General features: G+C 46.6%; 1 protein-coding gene across 1 annotated transcript; it reads right to left on the bottom strand.

Moving 5' to 3' along the window:
* Window positions 1-326: 326 nt before the first annotated feature.
* LOC110307443 (protein TCL1B2) lies at window positions 327-6,999 on the bottom strand. Its single transcript, XM_021179682.3, has 3 exons — window positions 6,856-6,999; window positions 1,259-1,429; window positions 327-365 (listed from the first exon to the last, which is right to left on the bottom strand). Exons 1-3 carry the CDS (start codon window positions 6,997-6,999, stop codon window positions 327-329), a joined length of 354 nt encoding a protein of 117 aa, XP_021035341.1.
* Between the last annotated feature and the right edge of the window lie 19,237 nt (window positions 7,000-26,236).

Below are 26,236 nucleotides of genomic sequence, written 5' to 3'. Positions count from 1 at the left end.
GAGTCACTGGATTCTAGTCTGGTCATAGGGCTCTGAGATCAAAGGACCTACAATTCCAACACTCAACTAAGCTCTTTGGCTTAGCTATGATGTGGAACACTGAACATACAGATTTTCCCCCCAAGGCTGAGTGGTGACTTTAGGTCATCCCAGTGAGGTCCTGTGCTTCCTGGTGTGCATTATACCAGGAAAGCTCAGGGGGAGATGCCAGCACCGTCTTCCTATAAAGAGGGGAATTCAGCAGCTACCTGTCTGACCTCACCTGTGAGGGTCATGGTCAGTGAACATGACAAACCTTCCCAGAAGCTCCCATCAGTCAGTCACTTTTACTCCAGCATCAGGATCAGTTGCACTGTGTCACCAACCTATAGGAGAGGGTACAGCCATCAGGGTCCTGTAAGGCAAATCTAGTAAGCCCTAGTGACTCATTCAGACCTTAGGCAGCAGGAAGGGACAAGGAGCAAGAGGGGACCTGGTCTCTGGATTCTGTAGCCAGAGGGAAGCATTACTTTCACACCTACACCAGTCGGCAGAAGTGTCCCCATGGGCATTCTCTCTCTACCTTCTCTCTTCCCCCCTCCATCTCCCTCTCTGCCCCCTCTCTCCTTCCCTCTGACCCTTTCTTTCATAGCAGTCACTTCCTGAAGCAGGGAAGTAACAACAACAAAAGTACCTTCATGAACTCCCTAAAACTGAGCAGAATCACACTGCCCCTCCCTGCCTGAAGCAGCAGAGTCAAGCTTCAAAGACACAGACAAAAGAGCCCTGAAGAAGCCAACCAGCCAAGCTGCCTGAAATGGCTTGTAGACCAGCAGAGGCACCTCAAAGGTACTCTCCAACCTGTCAGCTGACCATAGGCTGGGCACTGTGCTCCAAGGTACCAGCTTTTTTGAACTCTCTGTCAACAGGCTGTGGTGGACTTTAGTGATGCAGCCAACTGACTCATTTCTGTTACTGTGAGTGACCCCTTTCTGGTGCTCCTGTATGTAACCACAGTAAAGTTCACTGGTTCATCAAGTTGGGCTTCAGTGCTGTGAATACCTTGGTCTGTTGTGGGCTCCCAATCTGTGCTGGGTACTTGAGTTTGGGTCATCTCCCCAAGAAAAGTTTTGTCATGTGACAGACCCCAACCATCCACTAAAATGGACCAAGGGCTTGACTGTGGGGAAGAGGGGGAGAAGAACCTCCCTGGGTTGGGTCAGAATGAAAAGCATTTGATACCTGCTGCAGCTTTTATCTTGAGGTAGCAAACACTTGCCTGGGAATGATTCAGTAGTCTCCAGTGCATGGCATCTGATCCCCGGTATGTGTTCATGGACTCTAATCTCCACGTCATGGGTAGAAAGTTAAAATTCATGGGATTGAAGGGACTAGGCTCCTGAGGGAATCTGGTCATCTGCCACAAGTGGACAGTTACACATGTTTCGATCTGAAGGGAACAGAGAGAGCAGTATATTAGGAGCAGGGTTCCATCCTCCATGACTGAGACTGGGTTGTTTGCTGCAGTGGTCAACACCCCTAGCCACATCCTTCTCTCCAGCACCTAGGTCTTTTTCCTCAGGGCCTGGGGTGTCTGCTGCTCTTCTGCCTCTCTGGCACTCTCTTCTACCAACCCTGTTGAACACCAGGGTATCTCCCACAAAGTAGCCACTGCCTCCAGGCTGGTAATGCCTTTCATGGCACTAAATGGCCCCTTGGGACTTTGTCTTGGCCATTTGTAGAGTTTTCAAATTTCTCTTCTGAAAAATAAGACAGAGAGTGAGGAGATGCCTTGGTAGATAAGAGTACCTGCTGCACAGGCAGGAGGCCCTAAGATTGAATCACCAGCACCCAAGTAAAAAGCTACAGTGATATTTGCACCAGTGCTTAGGGAGCTGAGGCAGGAGGACCACTGGGGTTTGCTGGCTGCCAGTGTAACTGCAGATTTAGGGAAGGATGTTTTATCAAGGGAATAAGAAAGTCACAAGGCAGCTCACCTGAACATTACACAGATGCGCATTTGCACGCACACACACACATGCAAATGCACACACTTGTATACACACACATGCACACATGAACAGGTATGTACACAAATATACAGGACACACACACACACAGAAATACACACACAGAGAGAACCAGGGGGCAATGGCTTTAAACAAGAAATTCATTGATCTGTTGATGGTGAACTTCATGCACCATTTATAGATGTAAAAAATAAACCTGAGCCCACACAGAAATCCACAAAGTAGAAGAGTTCCTAAAATCCATAACCAAGTGCCAAGCATGACCACAAACCACAAAGTGTGTCACAGACTTCCTAACAGCGTCCTCCTGTCTTCCTGATCCATGCCTTTTTTTGTTGAGCTAAAGACATACACTTTGATAGGTGACTGTGGTAAGTCATTTTCCTGGCTGCCATCCTAAGGTCTCAAAGTCTGTCCTTTCTGCTAGTGTTGTGATGTCAGGGTGGACAGAAGGGGGATAGCAAAGAAGGGGCAAGGGCCCAAGTAGGCTTGCTACCTGCTTTTGTAGTACATAAAGTTTCATTCAAAACTACTGTTGTCTGCGGATGCTTTTGCCCTAAGGTGGCACTGGGGGGGGGGGGCGGGGGGGCGTTCCTAGGTCCTCAGTTCCTGCAGAAAGATAAGTTTCTCTAGGAGGTCTGTGATTGAAAAAGCCCAGTGAGAAGGTGCTGTCAATCAGGCAAGCACCAGTCTGTGTGAACTCTTACATACACCATGGGGTGGGGAGGGGGGTGCTGTGGGTGTAGGGGAATGAGGGGGCAGGGAGAGAGCTTGTGTTTGGCCAGAGTTCCTGTGCTCTGGGCAGGTGGATGCAGGAGGACTGATGGATGCTTTTCACTTGGGCCTGGGTGGGCATCTGGCTGTGTGAAGCCACTGACTCCACACTGCCAGGGGTGGACAAGGGGTAGTCGCAGATACCAGGTTCTCAGTCTCCTGCATCCCACGCTGGATTCTGCAGAGGAGATGAGAACAGAATATAGGCCTAGGAGCAGCACTAGGCTTTGGAGATATAGAAACTGGGCAGAGGGAGAGAGGTTCCCACGCAAGCGAGAGTCCTTGAAGAACAGAGACAGTCTATGCTTTTAGAGCTTTATTGTAAAAAGGCAGGGGGATTGAGAAAAGGTAAAAGAGAGAGAGACTGGCCATGGCCAAGAGGAGAGAAATGAGAAAAGGAGAGAAAAAGGAAAGGCTAGAGACTAAGAAAGCTTAAAGAGAGAGGTAAAGCTTAGAGAGTAAGAGATTAAAGAGTAAAAGGGAGAGAGTGAGGTGGGGCCAAACAGCCCCTTGTTATCCGGTTGTTGCTAGGTAACTGGGAGGAGTCTAGCCTAAAGGGCAGAAGCTTGGGACATTGTCTACAAAACTGAAAGCCACCAGCCTCTCCTGTGGGGGCGGTAATTTCCACAGGAGCCAGGGGTTCAGGAGATGAGGGAATGCCTTCTGTCCCATGTAGGTGAAAATTACCAACACTGGGTTTCAGCAGGTTTCCATCTCTCAACTCCACTGGAGACCAAGCTGTCTGTATATAGCCCATTGCCCCACATATGTGTGTGTGTGTGTGTGCACTTGTGTATGTGCGTTTGTGTATGCATGTGTGTACATGTGTACATGTGTTTGTGTGTGTTTCCATGTGTGCATGTATGTGTATGCATGCATGTGTATATGAGTGTGTGTGTGCATGTGTATGTATGTCTGTGTGCATGAGTGCACACATGTGTGCACATGCGTGTTTGCCTGTGTATGTATGAGGGTATGTGTGCATGTGTGTGTGCCTGTGTGTGTATTCGTGTATGTGTGTGTGTGGTGTGTATGTGTACATGTGTGTGTGTGCTTGTGTGTATAATGGTGTGTGTGTACATGTGTATGTACGTGTGTATGCATGTATATGGGTGTGTGTCTGTGGACTCACATACAGTATATGTATATATAGCAGCCTGAAAAGGCCAAAGTAGGACTCAGATGTCTGTCCTATCACTTTTTCCTCTGTGAATAAAGTCCCCACAGCCATCAAGTTCAGGCAACAAAGTCACACCTGACTTTTTATTCTGGGATCCTAACCCAGGTTCACAGGGTTATGTTTGCTTAAGAGATCTATCTCTCCTTCTATCTATCTACCTATCTCTCTCTATATCTATGTATCTATCTATGTGCTTATTTGAGACAGGATCTCTCTGTGTAGCCCTGCCTAGACTCTAACTGGCTTTACTGGCCAATCTGCCCTTGAATTTAGATGTCCCTGCTTCTAGTGTATGTGTGTGTGTGTGTGTGTGTGTGTGTGTGAGAGAGAGAGAGAGAGAGAGAGAGAGAGTGTGTGTGTAAAGTGCAACCTATTTCTTAGTACACTAACCAAAAGTGGGAAAGGGAAGAAAAGAAAAGCAGGAAGAAGAATGAGAGTTGCTCAATGCTGGGCCTAGTGCTGCAACCTGGAATCCCAGACTACTCAGGAGGCTGAGGCAGGAGGACCACAAGTTCCAGACCCACCTGCACAACAGTTGAAGACCAACCTGGGCAATTTAGTGAGACTCTGATGCAACGTAAAAAGTAGAAGGAAGGCTGAATGTGCCTCAGTTGTAGAACATTTTGCTAACATGTTGCAAAGTCTTCAGTTCTATGATCTATAGGTTGACAAGACAGAGAGACAGAGGGGGAATTGCCTTAATTAGGGAAATAATTCAGGGCTACCTGTGCCTAAATTTCCCCAATCTTTCTATTCCTATGGAACCTTTCCCTGGCCACTGTGGTGATTTCAGGGTGCACAGAGGTGGTAAGGGGGGGGGGGTCCTGAGATGGCCCCCATCCCATCACAGAGTCTTTCCTTCCACTCACCTGCTCCAAACCTATGGCAACCATAGGGTCTTGGAACTCCCCCTCCCTACCACCATTGTGCTTTCTGTCTCTGTGAAGGCACTCCACAGGGCACCTCTGGTGGATGTATCCCTTAAAGACAGCTCTGCCTGGATCCTCAGGTTCCTCCTTTTACAGATGCCATCAGACCCTTCCCTGCCCCCTCCCCTTTACACTCAGTTGTACAAGGAGCTCATTTGGTTGCTGCACCTGCCCCTCTATGCACATGTGGGGCCAATCGCTGCTTCACCACAAGCCCAGCCCAGAAGCAGAATGGCTGGGAGACATGTGCTTCTATTTGAATTTAATTGACTACACATTATTTCCTTTGCAGCTCTTTCATTTATACCCTCACTAACTGAATTCTATTCTGGATCTTCCTTTCGTTCTTCTTTTCTTCCTTCCTTTTCTTTCTTTTCTTCCTTCCTTTTCTCTCTCTTTTTCTTATTTTATTTTTCTTTTCTTTTCTTTCTTTCCTTCCTTCCTTCCTTCCTTCCTTCCTTCCTTCCTTCGTAACTTTCTTTCTTTGTTTCTACTGAAAATATTTGGTTCAAAACTATTCTACACTTTGTGTGGTATAGGGTTAAGGAAAACTCTTATTGGGGCTGGAAAGATAGATCAGTGGGTAAGAGCACTGACTGCTCTTCCAAAGGAACTAAGTTCAAATCCCAGCAACCAAATGGTCCTTCACAACCACCTGTAATGTGATCTGACGTCCTATTCTGGTGCATCTGAAGACAGCTACAGTGTACCTATTTACAATCATAAATAGAACAGAGCAAGCAAGGCAGATGAGAGCAGGCAGAGGTCCTAAAATCCAATTCCAAACAACCACATGAAGGCTCACAACCACGTATAGAGCTACAGTGTACTCATATACTAAAATAAATAAATAAATAAATATTGAAGTTTTTTAATGAAAAGAAAAAAAGAAAACACTTATCAACATGAAGATTATATATATATATATATATATATATATATATATAATTGGACAGGTGAATTACCCTGTTGTTAGGTCTCAAACCAAAGACATGGCTGAGGTGTCCATTAAAATATCAAAGTCATCTTTAGATGAATATAAAACAAGGAATGAAAAATTACGCCGTAAATGCTCCTTGGTATGGTGGAGATACAGGAAGAGGAGGAGGAGAAGGGTTAGGAGGAGGGGGAAAAGTGAGGGGGCTGAGGAGGAGGGGGAGAAGGGAGAGGATGGGGAGCAGGAGTGGGGAGGAGAAAGGGGAGGTTCGTTGTAGATAAAAGGGAGAACATAGGGAAAACCAAACATTTGCGAGAGTCCAGAGTGAACATGACCTTGATCTGGGCCTTGTAACTCAAGGAAGGAGGGGAGGGGGACCAAGAGAATACCATTGCCAAAATGGCTGAGGTATTCAGGGAGTCAGGGGAGCTGCAGGGAAAGGCTGCTGGGCTGGAGAAGGTTAGGACAGGGGGTGGGGGTGCAGGCAAACCCTGGTAGCCAAAGAGACCTAAGGCCCCAAGGCCTCCCCATTCCCAGGGCAGGGGAGGGGGCCCATAGTCTTTTCCACAACCCTGGGGAGCAGTTTTCATACCCAGAGCCTTCCACTAGAGAGTGTTTTAGCCCCCAAGGTCCTGCTGTGGACTAAAGCCATGGTCCAGAGCAGGTTTCCAGCAGCGTGGGTCTCTACATCACCTGCAGATCACATAACCCATTTAGGACTTCCCCCAAGTCCCCTAGTCAGCTCCTAGTGTAAGGATTCCTTCTCTGTCAAACACTTTTTCAGGCCACGACTGTTGGTGACAGAGTCCTCACTACTAGGGCTCTGCATCTGTCTATTAGTTGGGTCTGTGAGGCCTCAAAAGAAGTTCCAGGGTATAGGGACATGATTCTATTCAAAGACCTGTATCATCTATTTTCTGACACGATAATAACAGCACCTACCTAAACACACATGCACACACACACAGAGCCTAGCACACAAGGGTAAGAGTTGGGGAATCGCCTGTCTGGAGGGCTGAAACTCACCTTGTTGCAATATGGTGAATGAGAACAAGTTTCCAGTTTGGCAACTATCCACAGTGTATGATGTTCATCCTCATAGATGCCCGGTCCTGTAGAAACTAGGACTTGTGGGAGTGGCCTCGGAGGAAAAAAACCTGCAGCAGCCATAGTAATGAGGCCTTCCCGTTGCCTGCCTTCTTAAATGAGGTTCAGAGAGAGGCAGGAGAGAGAACTCACCACAGGTAGAGCAAGGGTCAGCGCAGAATAAGAAACCTAGCTCTGGCACCTGGGCCAGAAGCTCAACTCACCAGGTGCCCTGAGAGTCTCAGGCTCGCCCACAGCAGAGCTTTCTCTTTCTACCTTGCCCAGACTTCAGGGAATTATTTTGGACACCACCTCTCCAACATGTCTTCATCAGGAACTCTCCTGTCAGCTGACCCTCTGGATCTAGCACAGTGGTTCTCAAACTTCCTAACACTGGGACACTTTAATACAGTTCCTCGTGCTGTGGTGACCCCAACCATAAAATTATTTCGTGACTACTTCCTATCTGTAATTTTGTTACTGCTATGAATTATAATGTGAATATTTGGGATGAGAACAGGTTGAGAACAGAAGCCGCAGGCCTAGCTGCATAAGACACACCTGGGCTAAATTCCTCTCCTGGTAAAAAAGCCCACAACCCTCAGATGACTGTGATCAAGATAATATAAGGCTGATTGGGACTGGCAAGGGACGCAGGGGCTTCTGATTAGCCTTGTTCTCTGCCCTAGACTCTGAGTACCCATGTGTCCTCGCCAAGTCCTGAACTCTGCTTTGCTGAGGCCACAGGAGGGTTCTCAGAAAGCAGCCCGAAGGCTGTGGCATCCTGTGCTCTCAAGACCTGGTTATAATATACTCCCCTTTCCTTTTGAAAACCACAAATCAGGTTGTGTTTGTTACGAATGTGTGGAACACTGGGGTCACCAAGTCAGCCAATTCTGTCTCCAACCCTCTTGCCCCTTAGCCTGCAGTCCTTTTTTCTTCTCTCAGCAGGGTCTCTTGGAGCCTGAGTTGTCCTCATACCCACATGTAGCCAAGAGTCACTGTGAATTCCTGATCCTCCTACTTCAGCTTTCCTAGTACAGGAATTACTTCACTGTGCCCAGTTCTGTGTGGGTCTATAGATCTGACCTGTGTCTTTGCACGGTCTAGACTATGATTCTATCAACCAATTTCCACCTCTAGACCATGCCAGGCATTTCCTGGTGTGAGGCTAGCTTTACATCAACTTGACACAGGTTCAAGTCACTTGAAAAAGGGGGACCTCAATTGACCAAGTGGTTCCATAAGATCTGGGGGCAGGCAAACCTGTAGGGCATTTTCTTATTCAGTGATCTATGGGAGAGGCCCCCACCATTGTGGTTGGAGACATCCCTGGGCTGGTAGTCCTGGAATTTCTAAGGCATCAGGCTGAGCAAGCCATGGGGAACAAGAAATCATCAGGTCTTGCCTCCAGGTTTCTGTCCCTGTTCCCACCTTGACCTCCTTTGAGGATGGACTACAATGTGGAAGTGTAAGCCACATAAACCCATTCTTCTCCATCTTGCTTTTGGTGTTTCATCTCAGCAATGGTAACCCTAACTAGGACTCTAGGCCCTACATCTGTGTCTTCCTGCAACTGTAGACTGGTGTCTGCAGACACCATTTCACAGATGGGAAATCTAAGGCATAACCAGAGAAAGGTGGGTGGCAGTGGGAAGCCATGACTCGCCTATTCTTGGCTCTGACACTTTTCTGCTAGCCTTAGCTGAGTCCCCCTCGTGTCTGTGGGAGTCCATGTGGAGGTTCAGGACATCTACCTCGAAGGCCTGGATGGGCATGGGGGTCAGGCCTATTGTCCTCTAACCAGTCTTTCTCCACAACATGGATGACAGGTGGTTATGTCTCCTGTCCAACATGCCACTCTCTGCTACCTGGCATGGGGAGACTTTGAGAAGTGCAGGCTTCTCTCCAGGGTGTTTCTCCTACCCATAGATGAGCTCTGCCCAGCAGTGCCATCCTCCCCCAGCAGAGGGAGCCCTCTCCAATCCCCAGGCACTAAGTGCAGGCAGGGGAGGTGATTCCACCCACAGTAAAGGAGCTCTGGGATGCCAAAGGAAGGCACTGCTGCTATCAGAGCTCCTGCTCAGCCACTCCAGGGAACTGGGACAGATGGACAGTCCAGCAGGAAGTAGAGAGCCTAAAGCTACAGGGTCTGGTTGGAGTTGGAATTGAGGCAGCAGCTGTGGATGAAGACAGGGGGCTTAGAGACCACAAGGTGATCTTAGTGTCATCAGGCTCCTGTAACTAAGGCTCAGACAGGGGCTGGAGAGCTGTCTCAGTGGTTAAGAGCACTGATTGCTCTTTAGAAGGTCCTGAGTTCAAATCCCAGCAACCACATGGTGGCTCACAACCATCATCCATAATGAGATCTGATGCCCTCTTCTGGGATGTATGAAGACAGCTACAGTGTCCTTAAGTAAATAAATAAATCTTTGGGCCGGAGTGAGCAGGGCAGGAGAGAGGAGAAAAAGTGTCTGAAGGCAGCTACAGTGTACTTACATATTAAATAAATAAGTAAATAAATAAATAAATCTAAAAAAAAAAAATTCTCAGTCTGTGAATCCAGGCCTGTTCTCAGGGTAAGGAAATGCTAATCCAGGCAGGAGGAGGAGCCAGGTCAGCAGGTGTGCTGTGGCCTGCCCTGAGGAAGCAGCTCTGAGAAGGGCTGCTTTGCTGGGGAACCAGATGACTCTGCCCTGGAAAAGTCTCACTGAAGACAGTGTGGGGACCCTGCAGACCAGACCCTCTTGTCCTATCTGCTCATTTCAGGGATCTGCCCAGACAGGAAGATGGAAGGAAATTAGGTCCAACCCCCCCACCCCCAAACAGGGAAGAGGTTTTCAGCAGCTTTGCTTTTTCTGGGGCATTAAAGTTGTGCTCTGTTCTCAGCCTATTGTATCTCAGTGCATTTCTCGTGGTTTGCAGAAGAGTGTCTCCCACAGGTGCAGATATTTGAACATTCAATCCCAAGAAGGTGGCTTTCTCTGGGCAGGTTTGGGAGGTGCGGCAATGCTGCAGGAAGCCTTCACCCAGGACAGGAGATGAGAGGTGAAATATCACCATGCCACTTCCATTTTTGCTTCATGTCTGCTGTTGAAGATATGAGCTCAAATCTTCCTGCTCCTGCAGGCATGCCTGCTACTTGCTGCCATGCCTCCCCCACCTCTCCTCCCCCTGCCATGATGGACTCATCCCTCAGAAACCATAATCCTAAATAAACTCTTCTTTTTGTAGTTGCCTCAGCCATAGTGTTTTATCACAGCACAGGAAAGTAATTAACACATCTAGAATGCAGTTGACTTAAGGCTATTATTAAATACAGAGCCTTTTCTCTGCCCACTGTTCTAACTTCCATGGTCAATCTGGGACCATACATGCCAGTGTGTGCCTCTGGGCTCCATTTCTGTAACAACTACAGCTTTAACATGGGCCTTGACATCTTACAGTGTTACCCTCTCCCCCAAGGTTTGCGGTTCTGCATTGCCCAGGCTATTGTGGTGGCCAGATTTACCTGTCAACTGAGTTCATATTAAAGTCAGTGAAATTTGGGTAAAACAGATTACTTCCTCAATGTGAGTGAACCTCCCAGGTTTCTGTAAATGTGATTGGAAAAGCCCCCTGGAAATAGAACCCTCTCCCCAAAATATCCTTCCCCACCATTGTCTCTACATCGTGACATTGTTCTGTGGGGGCTTAATTGGGGAAAATGTCTGTTGGACTTCCTTGAGGATCTCATGAATATACAGAGTTAGATTCAGTTACCAGTTATCTGGGACAGTGCTTGATACTACAGTTCCAGTGACTCCATGAGACCATTGCATAGTACCAAGGTGAGAAACAGGATGAAGGTCTCATTTGGCCACATGTGCCAGAAACCTCAGGGAGTTCATTTTATCATCCCAAGGCTAACAAAACAGAATCACTTAGGTAGGGCCAGGACACACCATCTCCAAGGGGGGTTGTGTGGGTAGCAAAAGCATGAAATACAAACTTTGGTTCTCTGGCAGGGAGGTGCTGGAGTACCAGCCACTGTCTAGCTTTGTGACAATCGGTGAGTCACTCAGGTGTGCCCAACCTTTGAACCAAAGGTAGCTAAGAATGTGGTCCAATATGTTTGTAAATGACAATGTGATAGCACAGTACCAAAAGGTTGGACATCCCTGTGACCTCTCTAAGAAGAAGGGTCAGAGCCACGTCAATCAATGGAATAAAATATAAACCAAAAAATGAACCCACACATGGGTTAATGGGCTATGCACTGACAGGCTGGTCTCCAATAGAGTTGAGGTCTGAACCCCTGAGAAACAGGTTGGTGATAAGTATCACCTACATGGAACGGAAGCTGTTACCTCATATCTCCTGAACTCCTGGCTCCTGTCGAAGTTACCACCCCCACAGCCCCTACCAGAGAGGCATGTGGCTAGTAGTCACATAGACAATGTCCCAAGCTTCTGCAAAATCAGGCTAGACTTCTCCCAGTTACCTCACAACAGCAAGATAACAATCACTCTATAAGTGGGGATGCTTGGCCCCTCCTCGCTTTCTTACTCTCTCCCTCTCACTTTCTTAAGCTTTTATTTTCCTTACTCTCCCTCTTACTCTTGACTCTCTTCTCTTTCTCCTCTTCCCCCTTTTCTCCAATGGACATGACTGGTTTCTCTCTCTCTTTCTTTTACCTTCTCTCTTTCCCTCTGCCTTTTTAAAATAAAGTTATGAACCATAGACTGTCTCTGTTCATCAAGGCCTGCTGTGCTTGGACAATGGGATAGGCTTTCTCCTAATGAGCCCTGCCTAATCTCCAGTCAGAGGTCTTTGCTGTGCTCCAGCTTGGACCAGACCAAAGACTCTTGCCTGCATGGGAACCTCTCTCCCTCTGCCCTATTCTTGTATCTCCAGGGCTGAGAGTGTCACCGTGCGGCCCATGGAATCAGGAGCTGCCCCTTGTCCACCCTGCCATGAGGGGTCAGTGGCTTCACATAGCCAGATGCCCACAAAAGGCCAAGTGGAAAGCATCTAGCTTTCCTCCTGTGTCTGCCTTCCCCGAGCACAGGAACTTGGGCTGGATGCAGGCTCTCTCCCTCCCCCCTCTTCCCCTAATCCCCCACGCCCCATATGAATAATCCAATGAACACCTGATTTTTGATAAAGAAGCTGAAAACATACAATGGAAAAATGAAAGCATTTTAAACAAATGGTGATGTCCTAACTGGATGTCTATATGTAGAAGAATGAAAATACATCCATATTTATCACTCTCCACAAGACTCAAGTCCAAATAGATCAAGGATAGCATTATACTGGATACACTATGATTTACATACATACATACATACATACATACATACATACATACTATGATTTACAACATCAACCTGGATACACTGTGGTTTAGACCTCATAGAAGAGAAAGTGGGAAATACTCTTGAAAGCATTGTTACAGGAGACAATCTCTTGAACAGAATACCAATGGCTCATTCTCTAAGGTCAACAATGATAAGTGGGTCCTCATGAAAGGCTCCTGAAAGACAAAGGACACTGTCAATAGGACAAATCTGCAGCCTACAGTTTGGGAAAGGATCTTCACCTATCCTACACCTAATAGAGGGCTAATATTCAAAAATTTTTAAAAATTCACCAACAACCCAAATAACCCAATTTCAAAATGAGGTGGAGAAATAACAGAGACTCTCAACAGAGGAATCTGGAATGTCTGAGAAGCACTTAAAGAAATGGTAAAAGACTGTGGAGAGCCGTGAGCAATTGCCATTACAAGATGGCCCCAGCTTCCACTGTGCCTAACTGGTAAACAAGTAATGTGCGCAGGTGCAAGAGTGAATTTGTGCCAAGTCACTGCCCATCCCGGGGAGTAGCAATGAGGCAATGGGCAAGCAAATCAGGTGCTGACATGCTACTCCAAGGTGTATATAAGCAGCACCATTTTCCGGGGTTCGGGTCTTCCTCCTAATAAAGCAATAAAGCTTGCTGCAGAAGCATCCGGTTGTCCGAGTGTGTTCTTGCTGGCGAGAAATTAGCTCGGGACACTTGGCGCTGAGAACCCGGGAAAGCCATACCATCGCCAGGCGCAGAGGGGACCCTCCGTTCTCAGGGCAGATTCAGGACTGCAGGACGAGATAAGCTCTGTAAGGTATTTTCGGTCTTGAACTTTCTCCAGCGTTAGAGGCCTTTTTGTTTGTTTTCACGGGGCTCATCCTTTTTCTTTTGGTTGCGTTCTGCTTCCACCTGTGGAACTGCTGGCTGGTTCTCAGTCGAGGTCAGGCACAGTTAGATAAAAGGGCAGTATGGGAACCTCCCACTCCGTGGTGACTGCCTTATGGTTGGTCCTGAGGCAGTGTGGCCTGAAGATTGCCACTAAGACTATAGAGGGCTTTGTTAAAGAGATATATCACGCAGCGTCATGGTATGCGTGCTCAGGGTCCTTAACTATCACCTCCTGGGAGAAACTGAAAGGAGGTCTAGTTAGGGAACAGCAGAACAGCAAACTTAAAGCAGGGACCATGCCGTTGTGGAAGCTGGTAAGATCGTGCTTAAAAGACGAGGATTGTCAGCAAATGGTTGAGGCAGGGCACAGGGTCCTGGAGGAGGTCCAAGACAGTCTATCAGAGACAGAGCAGGGAGAGAGTTTAGGAGTTCAGAGGAAACAAGGTGCACCTAAGTAAAAAAGCCTTTCCACGGACCTTGAGCCTGAGGAAAAGAGAAACAAGGGAAAGTATGCCCTGGGAATGTTTAGAAAAGGAATGGGAAGGGAGAGATGAAAAGAGATCGAGCTGGGGAGGCCCCTAGGGGAGGGAGCCTCTATCCACCATTAGATGAGTTTAAGGCTCTAGGTTTTGATAGCTCAGAATCGGATGAAGAGCTTGGCCCCTCTGAGGAAATAGACTTAGAGGAAAAGGCGGCTTGGTATGAGGAAGAAAGATACCATCCAGATGAAAGATGAGCTAATCAGTCACAGAATAAGACAAAAGCAGCTAGAGAAGAAAATCAGCTCGCTGCCCGGTCTCTGGGCCCTGGACCTCTGGGTCCTAGTGCACCTCCGCCCTATGTGGAGAGGTTCCACTCAGACTCATTCATTTCAAAAGAGGAACAGAGGAAAATACAGCAAGTGTTTCCAGTCTTTGAAAGCACTGATGGCGGAGGTCTTTGAAAGCACTGATGGCGGAGCCGTTCATGCTCCAGTGGAGTATATACAGATTAAAGAGCTTGCTGAGTCAGTCCGTAACTATGGAGTCAACTCCAATTTTACTATAGCGCAAGTCGAAAGGCTTGCTACTCTGGCTATGACACCCGGGGATTGGATGACTGTTGTGAATGCTGCAGCCCCTAATATGGGAATGTATCTAGAATGGAAAGCTTTGTGGCAAGATTCCTGCCAAGCACAGGCAAGGGGCAATGCTGCCGTTGAAGGGGACCAAAGAACATGGACTTTTGAGTTGCTTACAGGTCCGGGACAACACGCTGCTAACCAGACAAATTACCATTGGGGAGCATATGCCCAGATCTCAGCTGCCGCCGTTAAGGCATGGAAGGCACTCTCTAGGAAGGGAGAGGCAAGCAGACATTAGACAAAGATTATTCAGGGCGCCCAGGAGTCGTTCTCAGACTTTGTGGCTAGAATGACAAAAGCAGCAGGGAGAATCTTTGGAGACCCAGAGGCAGCTATGCCTTTAATTGAACAGTTGGTCTATGAACAGGCTACGCAGGAATGCAGGGCAGCTATTACACCCAGAAAGAGCAAAGGATTGCAGGACTGGTTAAAGGTTTGCCGTGAGTTTGGAGGGCTGCTCACTAATGCCGGTTTGGCAACCGCCATTCTACAAGGGCAGAAGCGCCCTGACACAGCTTAGCTCAAACTCTGCTATAATTGTGGCAAACCAGAACACTTAAAAAAGGACTGCAGAGCCCTTGTCAAAAGGAGAGCACCAGGACTGTGTACTAAGTGTGGGAAAGGGTATCATTGGGCCAGAGATTGTCGCTCAGTCAAGGACATTCGAGGCAAGCCCCTGCAGCCAGGACTCCCTCAAGCAGAGGAGAATGAGGGCATTCCAAAAAATGGGTATCAGGGCCCCAGGTCTCAGGGCCCCAAAACATATGGGACCACGCCAGGCAACAGGTGGACCCCACAGTCCGCAAGGCAACAGAAGGCTCAGCTGGATTGGACCTCCGTGCTGCCACCTGATTCATGCTAATGCCCCAAATGGGGGTGTGGCCTGTTCCTACTGACTACAAAGGGCCTCTGCCATCTGGAAGTGTCAGCCTAATACTGGGCCGGGCCTCCCTTACCTTACAAGGCCTTATTGTTCACCCTGGAGTCGTAAATCAAGATTATGAAGGGGAACTTCAAGTTCTCTGTTCCTGCCCTCAGGGTGTCTTTTCTATTTCACAGGGGGATAGAATAGATCAGCTAATAATTTTGCCAAGCCTACATGGCTGTTTTCCCTCCTCTGGTGTCCCTCGAGCTGCCAGAGGGATTGGCTCTACTGGAAATGATTCTGCTTACTTAATAATGCCTCTTGACTCCAGGCCAACCTTAGAATTAGTTATAGAAGGGAAACAAGTTAAAGGGATTTTAGATACAGGAGCAGATAAAAGTATTATCTCTTCCCACTGGTGGCCAAAAACCTGGCCCGTTACTTAGTCATCACATTCTTTACAAGGGTTAGGCTATCATCAGTCCTGCCCCACTGTTAGCTCCTGTTCTTTAATCTGGCAAGCACCTGAAGGTCAAATGGGATGATTCACTCCCTATGTTTTACCACTCCCAGTAAATCTCTGGGGGAGAGACATTTTACAGGCAATGGGAATGACCTTGAATAATGAATACTCACCACAAGCTGTTCAAATGATGAAGAAAATGGGCTATAAAGAATGAAGGGGATTAGGGAAAGGAGAGCAGGGTAGACTTGAACCTATCCCTCAAGAAGGTAATAACGGGAGAAAAGGTTTTGGTTTTTCCTAGGGGACATTGAGGGCTCCATGCCCATACCATGGCTTACAGAGGAAGCTGTATGGGTTCCTCAATGGCCGCTCTCCTCTGAAAAATTAGAAGCAGCCACAAAACTGATCTCTGAACACCTACGCTTGGATCATTTAGAGCCCTCTACCTCACCCTGGAATACACCTATTTTTGTAATTAAGAAAAAATCTGGCAAATGGTGCTTATTACATGATCTTAGAGCAATTAATGCACAAATGCGCCTGTTTGGGTCAGTTCAGCGAGGGCTACCATTGCTTTCCGCCCTATCCAAAAATTGGGAAATTATAATTATAGATATTAAAGATTGTTTTTTCTCTATACCTTTATGCCCTCAAGATAGGCAAAGAGTTGCATTTACCATCCCAGCCATTAATCATTTAGAGCCTGATCAAAGATACCAATGGAAGGTCCTACATCAGGGGATGGCAAATAGCCACACCATGTGTCAACTGTATGTGCAATTAGCACTTAAGTCAGTTAGAGAGCATTTAGCATCATTACTTTTGATACTTTACATGGATGATATTTTGATTTGCCATCAAAATTCACAGTTATTGCAAGATGCATACCCTATATTAATAAAAATGTTAGGGCAATGGGGATTGCAGGTGGCCACCGAAAAGGTGCAAGTTGCATGAATGGGAGCCTTCCTAGGGTCACTCATTTATTCTGACAAAATTGTTCCTCAAAAATTAGAGATTCGCAAAGATCAACTGCATAGTGTGAATGATTTCCAAAAATTGCTGGGAGATATTAATTGGCTGAAACCATTTTTGAAAATTCCCTCAGCGGAATTAAAGCACTTATTTGATATATTAGAGGGAGATACCCACATCTCCTCCCACAGAGCACTTACCCCAGCTGCATGTCAAACTTTACAAACTGTAGAAAAGGCCCTACAAGATGCTCAATTACAATGCATTGACGAGTCAAAGTCATTTGAATTGTGCGTATCAAAAACTGCACAGTACCAACAGCAGTCTTGTGGCAAAATGGACCCTTATTGTGGGTCCACCCTAATGCTTCCCCTGCAAAAATCATTGAATGGTATCCTAATGCAGTTGCTCAACTTGCACTTTGGGGGATAAAAGCAGCCATTACTCATTTTGGGAAAGAACCTCATATGCTAATTGTGCCTTATACCTCTGCTCAAGTTTAAACCCTGGCAGCAACAACTAATGATTGGGCAGTCTTGGTTGCCTCCTATTCAGGACAAATTGATAATCATTATCCAAAACATCCAATCTTACAGTTTGCCTTAAGCCAAGCCATAGTGTTTCCAGTAATGACAGCCAAACACCCGCTTGCGGATGGGGTGGTGGTATATACAGATGGATCCAAATCTGGCATAGGTGCGTATGTAGTAAATGGCCAAGTAACATCCAAACAATATAATGATACATCACCCCAGGTTGTAGAGTGTTTGGTGGTACTAGAGATCCTTAAAACTTTCCAGGTCCGCTCAATATTGTATCTGATTCCTTATATGTGGTTAATGCAGTTAATACGCTTGAAGTTGCTGGTTTAATTAGATCCTCTAGCAAGCTTGCTCACATTTTTCAGCAAATTCAGTCTGCCCTCTTACATAGAAGACATCTTGTTTATATTACTCATGTCAGGGCTCATTCTGGCCTTCCTGGCCCCATGTCTCATGGAAATGACTTGGCAGACAAAGCCACTAGAATTGTGGCTGCTGCTCTGTCCTTGCAGGCAGAGGCTGCAAGGGAGTTTCATAAACGCTTGAACGTGACGGCTGAAACTTTGAGCCGCCGTTTCACTTTAACCAGGGAAGAAGCTCGTGACATTGTCACCCAATGTCAAAATTGTTGTCAATTTTTGCCTACTCCTCATGTAAGGGTAAACCCCCGAGGCATCAGGCCATTACAGGTCTGGCAAATGGATATCACTCATATTTCCTCCTTTGGAAGAAATCAATATTTACATGTTTCCTTTGACACCTGCTCTGGTGTTATGTTTGCTACACCTTTAACAGGTGAGAAAGCCTCTCATATTATACAGCACTGTTTAGAAGCTTGGAGTGCTTGGGGCAAGCCCACAATCCTTAAAACTGATAATGGGCCAGCATATACCTCTGCTAAATTTCAGCAATTTTGTCATCAAATGGATGTCACTCACCTGACTGGCCTTCCTTATAATCTTCAAGGATAAGGCATTTGGAAGGTGCCCACCGTACACTCAAGCCTTATTTTATAAAACAAAAAGGGGGAGTTGATGAGACTCTGCCCTCAGTGCCAAGAGTAGCTGTCTTTATGGCACTCTACATGCTTAATTTTTTGAATCTTGACAAGCAAGGTCACTCTGCAGCTGATCGACATAGCTCAGACCCTGATAGACCAAAAGAAATAATGAAATGGAAAGATGTCTTATCTGTGGAAAGGCCCGGATCCTATTTTAATAAGATCCAGGGGAGCTGTCTGTGTTTTTCCACAGAGTGAAGACAACCCATTTTGGCTGCCGGAACGACTCACCCGCAAGATATTAATCAAGGATGGTGTGGAAGATGCTGACCTCCTGAGGATTGCTTCTGATTCTGACAATGCTGAACTTGTCTCAGGTTCCTAGTATAATGGGCTAACAGAGATGGGCCATTCTTTCGGCTTTCCCTAAACCAATGCCAGTTCGCCATGATGCTATAGTTTTTCCAAAATTCTTTACTACTAATAAAAAACTGGATTTACCATATTTGCCATTTGACCCTTTATGGGTCCTGCTAGGAGAAAATCGCTCCCTCCAAGAAAAGGGTTCTTTATGTTTTCAATTATCACAAAAGGGGGACTGTATTCAGCTCAGTATCCGTATGATAGGATCATTTAAGGATAGTGGGACTGTAAATCTCACCCAAACCCAAGGAAAAGGAAATAATAGTATTATTCATATTACATGGTTTTGGTGGCAATCGACAGTCTGGCTAAATGGTACATTCCCGTCTCCCAATTGGAATGAGACAGAGCGTCCTCATCAACCCAGGATTGCTCCTCATTGTGGAGGAGAGGATGTAGGGGAGTTGCCACCATGGTCAGACTGCCAGTCGTCTGTAGCCAGATGGATTGATGAGCACAAATATTTTACCTTCTCCCCCAATATGTTGTTCGGGCCTGAAGAAAAGTTTGTAATGAGAATGGGCCTCTTCTTGCAGGACCGCAGAATGAGCCCTTATCACATATGGCTACTTTGTGGGATTAATGGAAGCTGTACAGATCTTAATCCCTTTGTTTTCTTAAAAGGAGGTGCCGTAGGAAAGGCCATTTACATTGGTCTCTCCAATTATACCCTGATTGGGGCATATGGACCAACAAAATATATATATATAATTTATACTGCAGAGATCTCTGGTTTAAATAATTCACAGATTAATCAAACCAGCTATATATCAACTCCAGTATGTGTCTATCCTCCTTTTTTGTTTATTTTGTCTAATGATTCATTTGAAAACTATGTAAATGATTCCTGTTGGATTTCTCAATGTTGGGATGCAACAAAGGACACCCGCGCCATGGTGGCCCAGATCCCACGTTGGATCCCTGTTCCGGTGGAAACACCCTCCACCTTATCCCTGTTTCGACAAAAAAAGAGATTTTGGCATTACTGCTGCCGTGATCATAGCAATTTCAGCCAGTGCAGCTGCTGCTACAGCTGCAGGGTTCGATATGGCTGGTATGGTCCAAACAGGCACAAAATTAAATCAGCTTTCAGTCAAAGAGACTGATGCCATCAATGTCCAAACTCCTGCTAGTGCCCAGTTGAAGGGAGGGCTGATGATTTTGAATCAGCACCTTGATCTGGTTGAGGAACAGATAGGTATCCTATACCAGTTGGCACAGTTGGGTTGTGAAAGAAAATTGGGCACTCTGTGTATTACCAGTGTTCAATATGAAAATTTTACTCGTGCAGCTAATCTGTCTAGACAGCTCTCCTTGTATCTTGCAGGAAATTGGTCCGAAGATTTTGATGAGACTCTTGAGGCCCTGAGGGCAGCAGTTTTAAGGATCAACTCAACTCGAGTGGACCTGTCGTTGACAGAGGGCCTCTCCTCCTGGATTTCATCTGCATTTTCTTATTTTAAGGAATGGGTGGGGGTAGATTTATGTGGTGCTGCCATCTGCTGTGGGCTTGTGTTCATGCTCTGGTTGGTTTGCAAGCTCAGAGCCCAACATAAATGTGACAAGGTCGTCATTGCTCAAGCACTTGCGGCCATTGAACAAGGGGCCTCCCCCGAAATCTGGTTATCTATGCTCAAGAATTAGTCAGCATTTGAGTTCTCTGCTTTTGCACCCCATGGATTTATGGATCCATTGCACTGGGATGAGAGAGACTCAACAATCATTGATCAGCTCTTGCACATCACTGAGGTTTCCTCATTGCACGCGGTAGGGTGATCATGATTTCCCTGCTAATTCATTTCTTTAAAACTCGGCTGGCCTCTTTTGTAGAGTTCGCCCCAGGTCATTTAGTAGTTACTGTCACACAGCACTGCGGTATCCAAGGACAGGCAACTTTCCTCATGCACAGATCAACCTAAGACATGGGGCCCGGTGGCAACAGGGTTACACTATGATGGGAAAGGCAGTGACATTACAGGAATGACCTAAAACAGGAGCCGTGGCAGATGGACATAATTGCACAGACCTAGTCCAGCCTCATTTTAATAAAACAAAAAGGGGGAGACGTGGAGAGCCGTGAGCAATTGCCATTACAAGACGGCCCCGGCTTCCACTGTGCCTAAATATTAAACAAGTAATGTGTGCAGGTGCAAGAGTGAATTCATGCCAAGTCACTGCCCATCACGGGGCATAGCAATGAGGCGATGGGCAAGCAACAAATCAGGTGCTGACATGCCACTCAAAGGTGTATATAAGCAGCACCATTTTCTGGGGCTCAGGGTCTTCCTCCTAATAAAGCAATAAAGGTTGCTGCAGAAGAATCCAATTGTCCAAGTGTGTTCTTGCTGGCGAGAAAGTAGCTCAGGACAAAAGACCTTATTCATTATGGAAATGGAAATGAAAAGAACTCTAAGATTCCATTTTATACCCACCACAATGTCTTAGAAAACCCTCAAGAGGTCGAGCAGTGGTGGCACATGCCTTTACTCCCAGCACTTGGGAGACAGAGGTAGGTGGATTTCTGAATTTGAGGCCAGCCTGGTCTACAGAGTGAGTTCCAAGACAGCTAGGGCTACACAGAGAAATCCTGTCTCAAACAACAACAACAAAAAAAAAAAAAAGAAAAATTAAAATTAAAAGAAAGAAAAAGAAAAACCCTCAAGAGAGAGCACATTCTGGAGAGGAGGTGGAGCAAGGGGAATGCTACTCCATTGCTGGTGGGAGTGAAATGGTGGACAACCACTTTAGGAATCAATTGTTGATTGCTAAGGAAACTGAGAATACTTCTACCACAAGACCCACCTATACCATTCCTGGGCATATATCCAAATGATGCTCCAACATTCCACAAAGACACTTGCTCAGCTATGTTCCTAGCATCTTTATTCAAATTAGCCAGTAACTGGAAACTATCTAGAAGGCCCTTAACTGAAGAATGGATAAAGGAAATGTGGTACATCTACACAATGGAATACTATTCAGCTATGAAAAACAAAGACATGATGAATTTTGCAGGCAAATGGATGAAACTTGAGAATATCACCCTGAGTTGAATGAGGTAATGCAATTCCAAAAGGACATGCATGGTATGTACTCACTGATAAGTGGATATTAGCCATAAAATACAGGTATCAGGCTATAGTCCACAGACCCAAAGAAGCTAAAAAGAAGGAAGGCCCAAGTGAGGAAGCTTGAATCTCACTTAGAAGGAGAAATAAAATCGTCATAAGAGACAGATGGAGGGAGGGAACTGTGAGGAGAGAAGATGGAGGTGATGGGGAGTTCAAAATCAGCTGTGGGGATGGACAAGAAGATGGCTAAGTGGGCATGGAAAAGAATGGAAATCTGCAACTGATAGGGGTAAGGAGGTGGGAGACACCTCCAGGACAAGACAGAGACCTGAGTTAAAGGAGGCACCCAAGAATCAATGGTGTGACCTTAGCTGTGACTCACTCCTTTGGGGTTACAGGATTGGAAGAGGCCACCTCCTGTAGCCAGGCAGGAACCCCAGTGGGACAACAGGGACATCAACACTCCCACACAAATTCCAACCCAAAAGGTATCATGTCTACAAGAAATGTAGGCATGAAGGACAGAGCAGAGGCTGAGGGAATAACCAACCATTAATTGGCCCACCTTGAGAACCATCCATGAACAAGCACCAATCCCTAATACTATTAATGATACTCTGCTATTCCTGCAGATTGAAGCATGTTGTCCTCTGAAAGGCTCCACCCAGCAGCTGTTTCAAACAGATAGACACCCACAGCCAAACAGTGGATGGAGCTTGGGGACTCTTATGGAAGAATAGGAGGAAGGATTTTGGGCCCCAGAGGGATTGGAACTTCATAGGAAGACCAATAAAGTCAACCCACCTAGACTCTTGGAGCTTGACTGAATTCCCAACTAAAGAACATGCAGAGACTGGACCTCAGTCTTCTCACCCATATGTAGCAGATGTGTAGCTTGGTCTTCATGTGGATCCCAAACAAATGGAACAGTGGCTATCCCAAAAGCTGTTGCCTGCTGTGATGGTTTGTATATTCTTGTATCAGGGAGTGGCATCATTTGGATGTGTGGCCTTGTTGGATAGGTGTGACCTGGTTGGAATAGGTGTGTCACTGTGGGTGTGGGCTTAAGACTCTCACACCAGTTGCCTGGAAGTCAGTCTTCCACTAGCAGCCTTTGGATGAAGACTTACAACTCTCACCTCTGCCTGTGCCATGATAGCCTGGAGCTGCCATGTTCCCACATGATGATAATGGACTGAACCTCTGAACCTGTAAGGCAGCCCCAATGAAATGTTGTTTTTTACAAGACTTGCCTTGGTCATAGTGTCTGATCACAGCAGTAAAACGGTAACTAAGACACCTGCACATGGGATATAATCTTCTACTGTGCTGCCTTGTCTGGTTTCAATGGGAGAAGAAGCACCTAGTCTCACAGAGACTTGAAGAGATGGAAAGATATCCAGGTGGAATAGGTTCCCCACCTACTCATAGGAGAAGGGAATGGGGGATGGGGAAGGAACATTGAAGGGGGTGAACACAAGGGGGGCAGAGATCAGGATGTAAAGTGAATAAGTAAAACAATTACATTGAATTAAAAGAAGAAGGAGAAGAAGGAAAAGAAGGAAAAGAAGGAGAAGGAGAAGGAGGAGAAGGAGGAGAAGGAGGAGAAGGAGGAGGAGGAGGAGGAGGAGGGGGAGAAGGGGGAGAAGGGGGAGAAGGGGGAGAAGGGGGAGAAGGAGGAGAAGGAGGAGAAGGAGGAGAAGGAGGAGAAGGAGGAGAAGGAGGAGAAGGAGGAGAAGGAGGAGAAGGAGGAGAAGGAGGAGAAGGAGGAGAAGGAGGAGAAGGAGGAGAAGGAGGAGAAGGAGAAGAAGAAGAAGAAGAAGAAGAAGAAGAAGAAGAAGAAGAAGAAGAAGAAGAAGAAGAAGAAGAAGAAGAAGAAGAAGAAGAAGAAGAAGAAGAAGAAGAAGAAGAAGAAGAAGAAGAAGAAGAAGAAGAAGAAGAAGAAGAAGAAGAAGAAGAAGAAGAAGAAGAAGAAGAAGAAGATGATGATGATAATCATGGTCAGGCTGACACAACTATCCTGGAAACACCTATTTCCCTAACAGCCGGATAGGAAAACAGACTTGAGTAGCTAAGAATTTGAGGGGAACCCATGAACCCCAAATTAGAATTTCAGGGCAGAAATAATGCTGCTCCACACACACTTGCAATCAGGGTAAGTGTTTAGAGACAAGGTGTGCTTTGTCACAATCTAAAACAGAGGGCCCATGTGGTCTTCACTGAGCAGAGGCCAGAGCTGGAAGGACCACACCTTGTCTCAGTTGCATGGACACTCTAGGAAATCGGCTGTCACCTGTAGACAGCAATGGCAACATGATGAAAAGATGAAAAGTGTGGTCACTTCAGACACACACTTTCTCCATCTGTCCATCCAGTGCCAACTGCTCTTGGTTATTCTGGGCACCATCCTTTTCACAGATGTGGACTTAGGTAACACTTGGTTAAGACCCTGACTCTGCCATTTGATAACCACACAGTCTTGGGCAAAGTCTTTCCGGAGGGCCACAGACTCCTCCTCCCTGCATTGGAGGGATGCTACTTTGCTTGTGGCTGTTGTGAGAAAAAATGTTAGACACTGTATGAAGTTACACGTGCCAGTTAGTCAGTTAAACATAAGTTAGCCATAAGGAAGATTTTTCTTCCTCTTAGCTTTAGCTATAACTAGGTCTTCTTGTTGTCATGAGACTAAACCACAGCAGAGTCAAACTGGATTTTTGTTTGGTTCTCTTTTTTTGGTTTTTGATTTTTGTTTGGTTTGGTTTGCTTTGCTTTGGTTTTCTTGGTTTTTTGGTTTTGGTTTTGATTTTTTTTTTTTTTTTTTGAGACAGGGTTTCTCTGTGTGGCCCTGGGTGTCCTGGAATTCACTCTGTAGACCAGGCTGGCCATGAACTCAGAAATCCATCTGCCTCTTCCTCCCAAGTGCTGGGATTAAAGGCATGCACCACCACTGGCAAGCTTGATACACTGTTTATGCAATACTGAGGGATCAAACTTACAGCTCAGTGTTTGCTTAGCAAGCATGTCAGCAACTCAGCTACAATGCCAGCCCTAGAAGAGCTTCTGAAGATTCAGACTGCAAAGTTATAGCTTCCATCTGCTATAGGAGGGAGAGCCTTTCCTGTAGATCAGGTGAAGGACACACTCCGATCTCCTGGCCTGGGTCCCCTCCCTACTTCTCCCTGTATCACCTGTTGTCTTCCTATGCAAGGACACTTCCTTCGCAGTGGGTAGTGTAGTACAGGGCTTCCTGCAGTGACAAACTGTCCACTACATCACTGACCAACCTCCCTTTTTCCATGTGACATCACTTCTTCTTGGCCTATTCTCAGCGCAGGGTTGCCAAATCCCACACAGCCTCTCTTCTAAACCTTCCCCCCGCCCCAGGAAATCTGCTGCTGAAATGGAGCAGTAACCACCCTTCCCACTGTGGAAATGTCCTGAAGAGGTCATACATGTTTTTGTCATATTTGGGACCAGCTTATGCTTTCTGCACTAGAGCCTGGATAAACACAGACCTGCTCAGCACAGAATCTCATATAAAAACAGTAAAGTTTAATTAGTTAAAAACAAGTTCGGGGTTGGGAGGGACCTAGGGTCAGCATCACTTCCTGGAGCCAAGGAACTGAGCACCTGGACAAGTACTCCAGATGTTCTCTGATAGTCTCACACTGTGCATTCAAGGTACTGAGCACTGAGTGTTCTCTACCCAGCAGCAGGCGAACTTCTTGCCAGTGATAGGTCAGAGGCCCACAGGGCATAGAGTCCCTATCTGGACCTCCTCCAGAGGCACCTCTAGACCTCTAAGGTAAATGGGGCAAATCTCCTACCACTGAAAGCACTGGAAGCCCAGGTGGAGGAGTTTGAATGGAGGAGGGGTCTTGAGAAAAGCCATCTATAGGGTCAGGGTCAGAGGCACAAAGTGGGTAAGAGAAGATGCAGTTTGTCTCCAGCTAGGGAGAACGGTCAGGACACAGACCAGGCTGACAGAAAGTAGATCATCTAAAAAGCAGGTCTGATCATGGCAGGAGGTGCTATAGACCTAGATACTTGAGGAATAAACAGAGGGGTAGTTGCAAAGTCTACCCTGAGGGCACAGGGGCAGGAGCCAGCCAGGCTATCAAGACCTGTAGAAGGCAAATTAGACATTGATTAGTGAATCGCTGCAGAATTGGGTCCTAAATCCAAAGGCTTGGGCTCCAGCCAGCCCTGCCCATGGTAAGTTCTACACAGCCAGGGAGAGCTGCTACGAAGCTGGAGGAAATGCCCAGGGTAGGTCCCCTGTGGCCAGGATCACACAGCACTGTATGATTAAACTTGAGAGCCAGAAACACTGGATTCTAGTCTGATCATAGGACCCTGTGATCGTAGGACCCACAATTCCAACACCCAACTAAGCTCTTTGGCTTAGTGTGGAACACTGAACATACAGATTTTTCCCCCCAGGGCTGAGTGGTGACTTTAGGTCATCCCGGTGATGTCCTGTGCTTCCTGTGTGTGTTACACCAGGAAAGCTCGGGGAGAGATGCCAGCACTGTCTTCCTATAAAGAGGGAAAGGCAGCGGCTACCTGTGTGACCTCACCAGTGAGGGTCGTGGTCCCTGACCTGACAACCCTTGCCAGAAGGTCCCATCATTCAG

This window comes from Mus caroli, unplaced genomic scaffold, assembly GCF_978045245.1.
Source record: "Mus caroli unplaced genomic scaffold, Mus_caroli_1 scaffold_14, whole genome shotgun sequence".
NCBI classification, from domain to species: Eukaryota; Metazoa; Chordata; class Mammalia; order Rodentia; family Muridae; genus Mus; species Mus caroli.
This window is presented reverse-complemented; position numbering and strand designations above follow the sequence as displayed.

Bases quoted from the DNA above. Each gene is read 5' to 3' on its own strand.
- LOC110307443 (XM_021179682.3), bottom strand. From the start codon at position 6,999: ATGGCTGCTGCAGGTTTTTTTCCTCCGAGGCCACTCCCACAAGTCCTA. The intron at 1,430-6,855 runs GTGAGTTTCAGC...TGTTCCCTTCAG, and splicing joins ATTCACCATATTGCAACAAG to ATCGAAACATGTGTAACTGT. The intron at 366-1,258 runs GCAAGTGTTTGC...CCTCTCCTATAG, and splicing joins GACTACTGAATCATTCCCAG to GTTGGTGACACAGTGCAACT.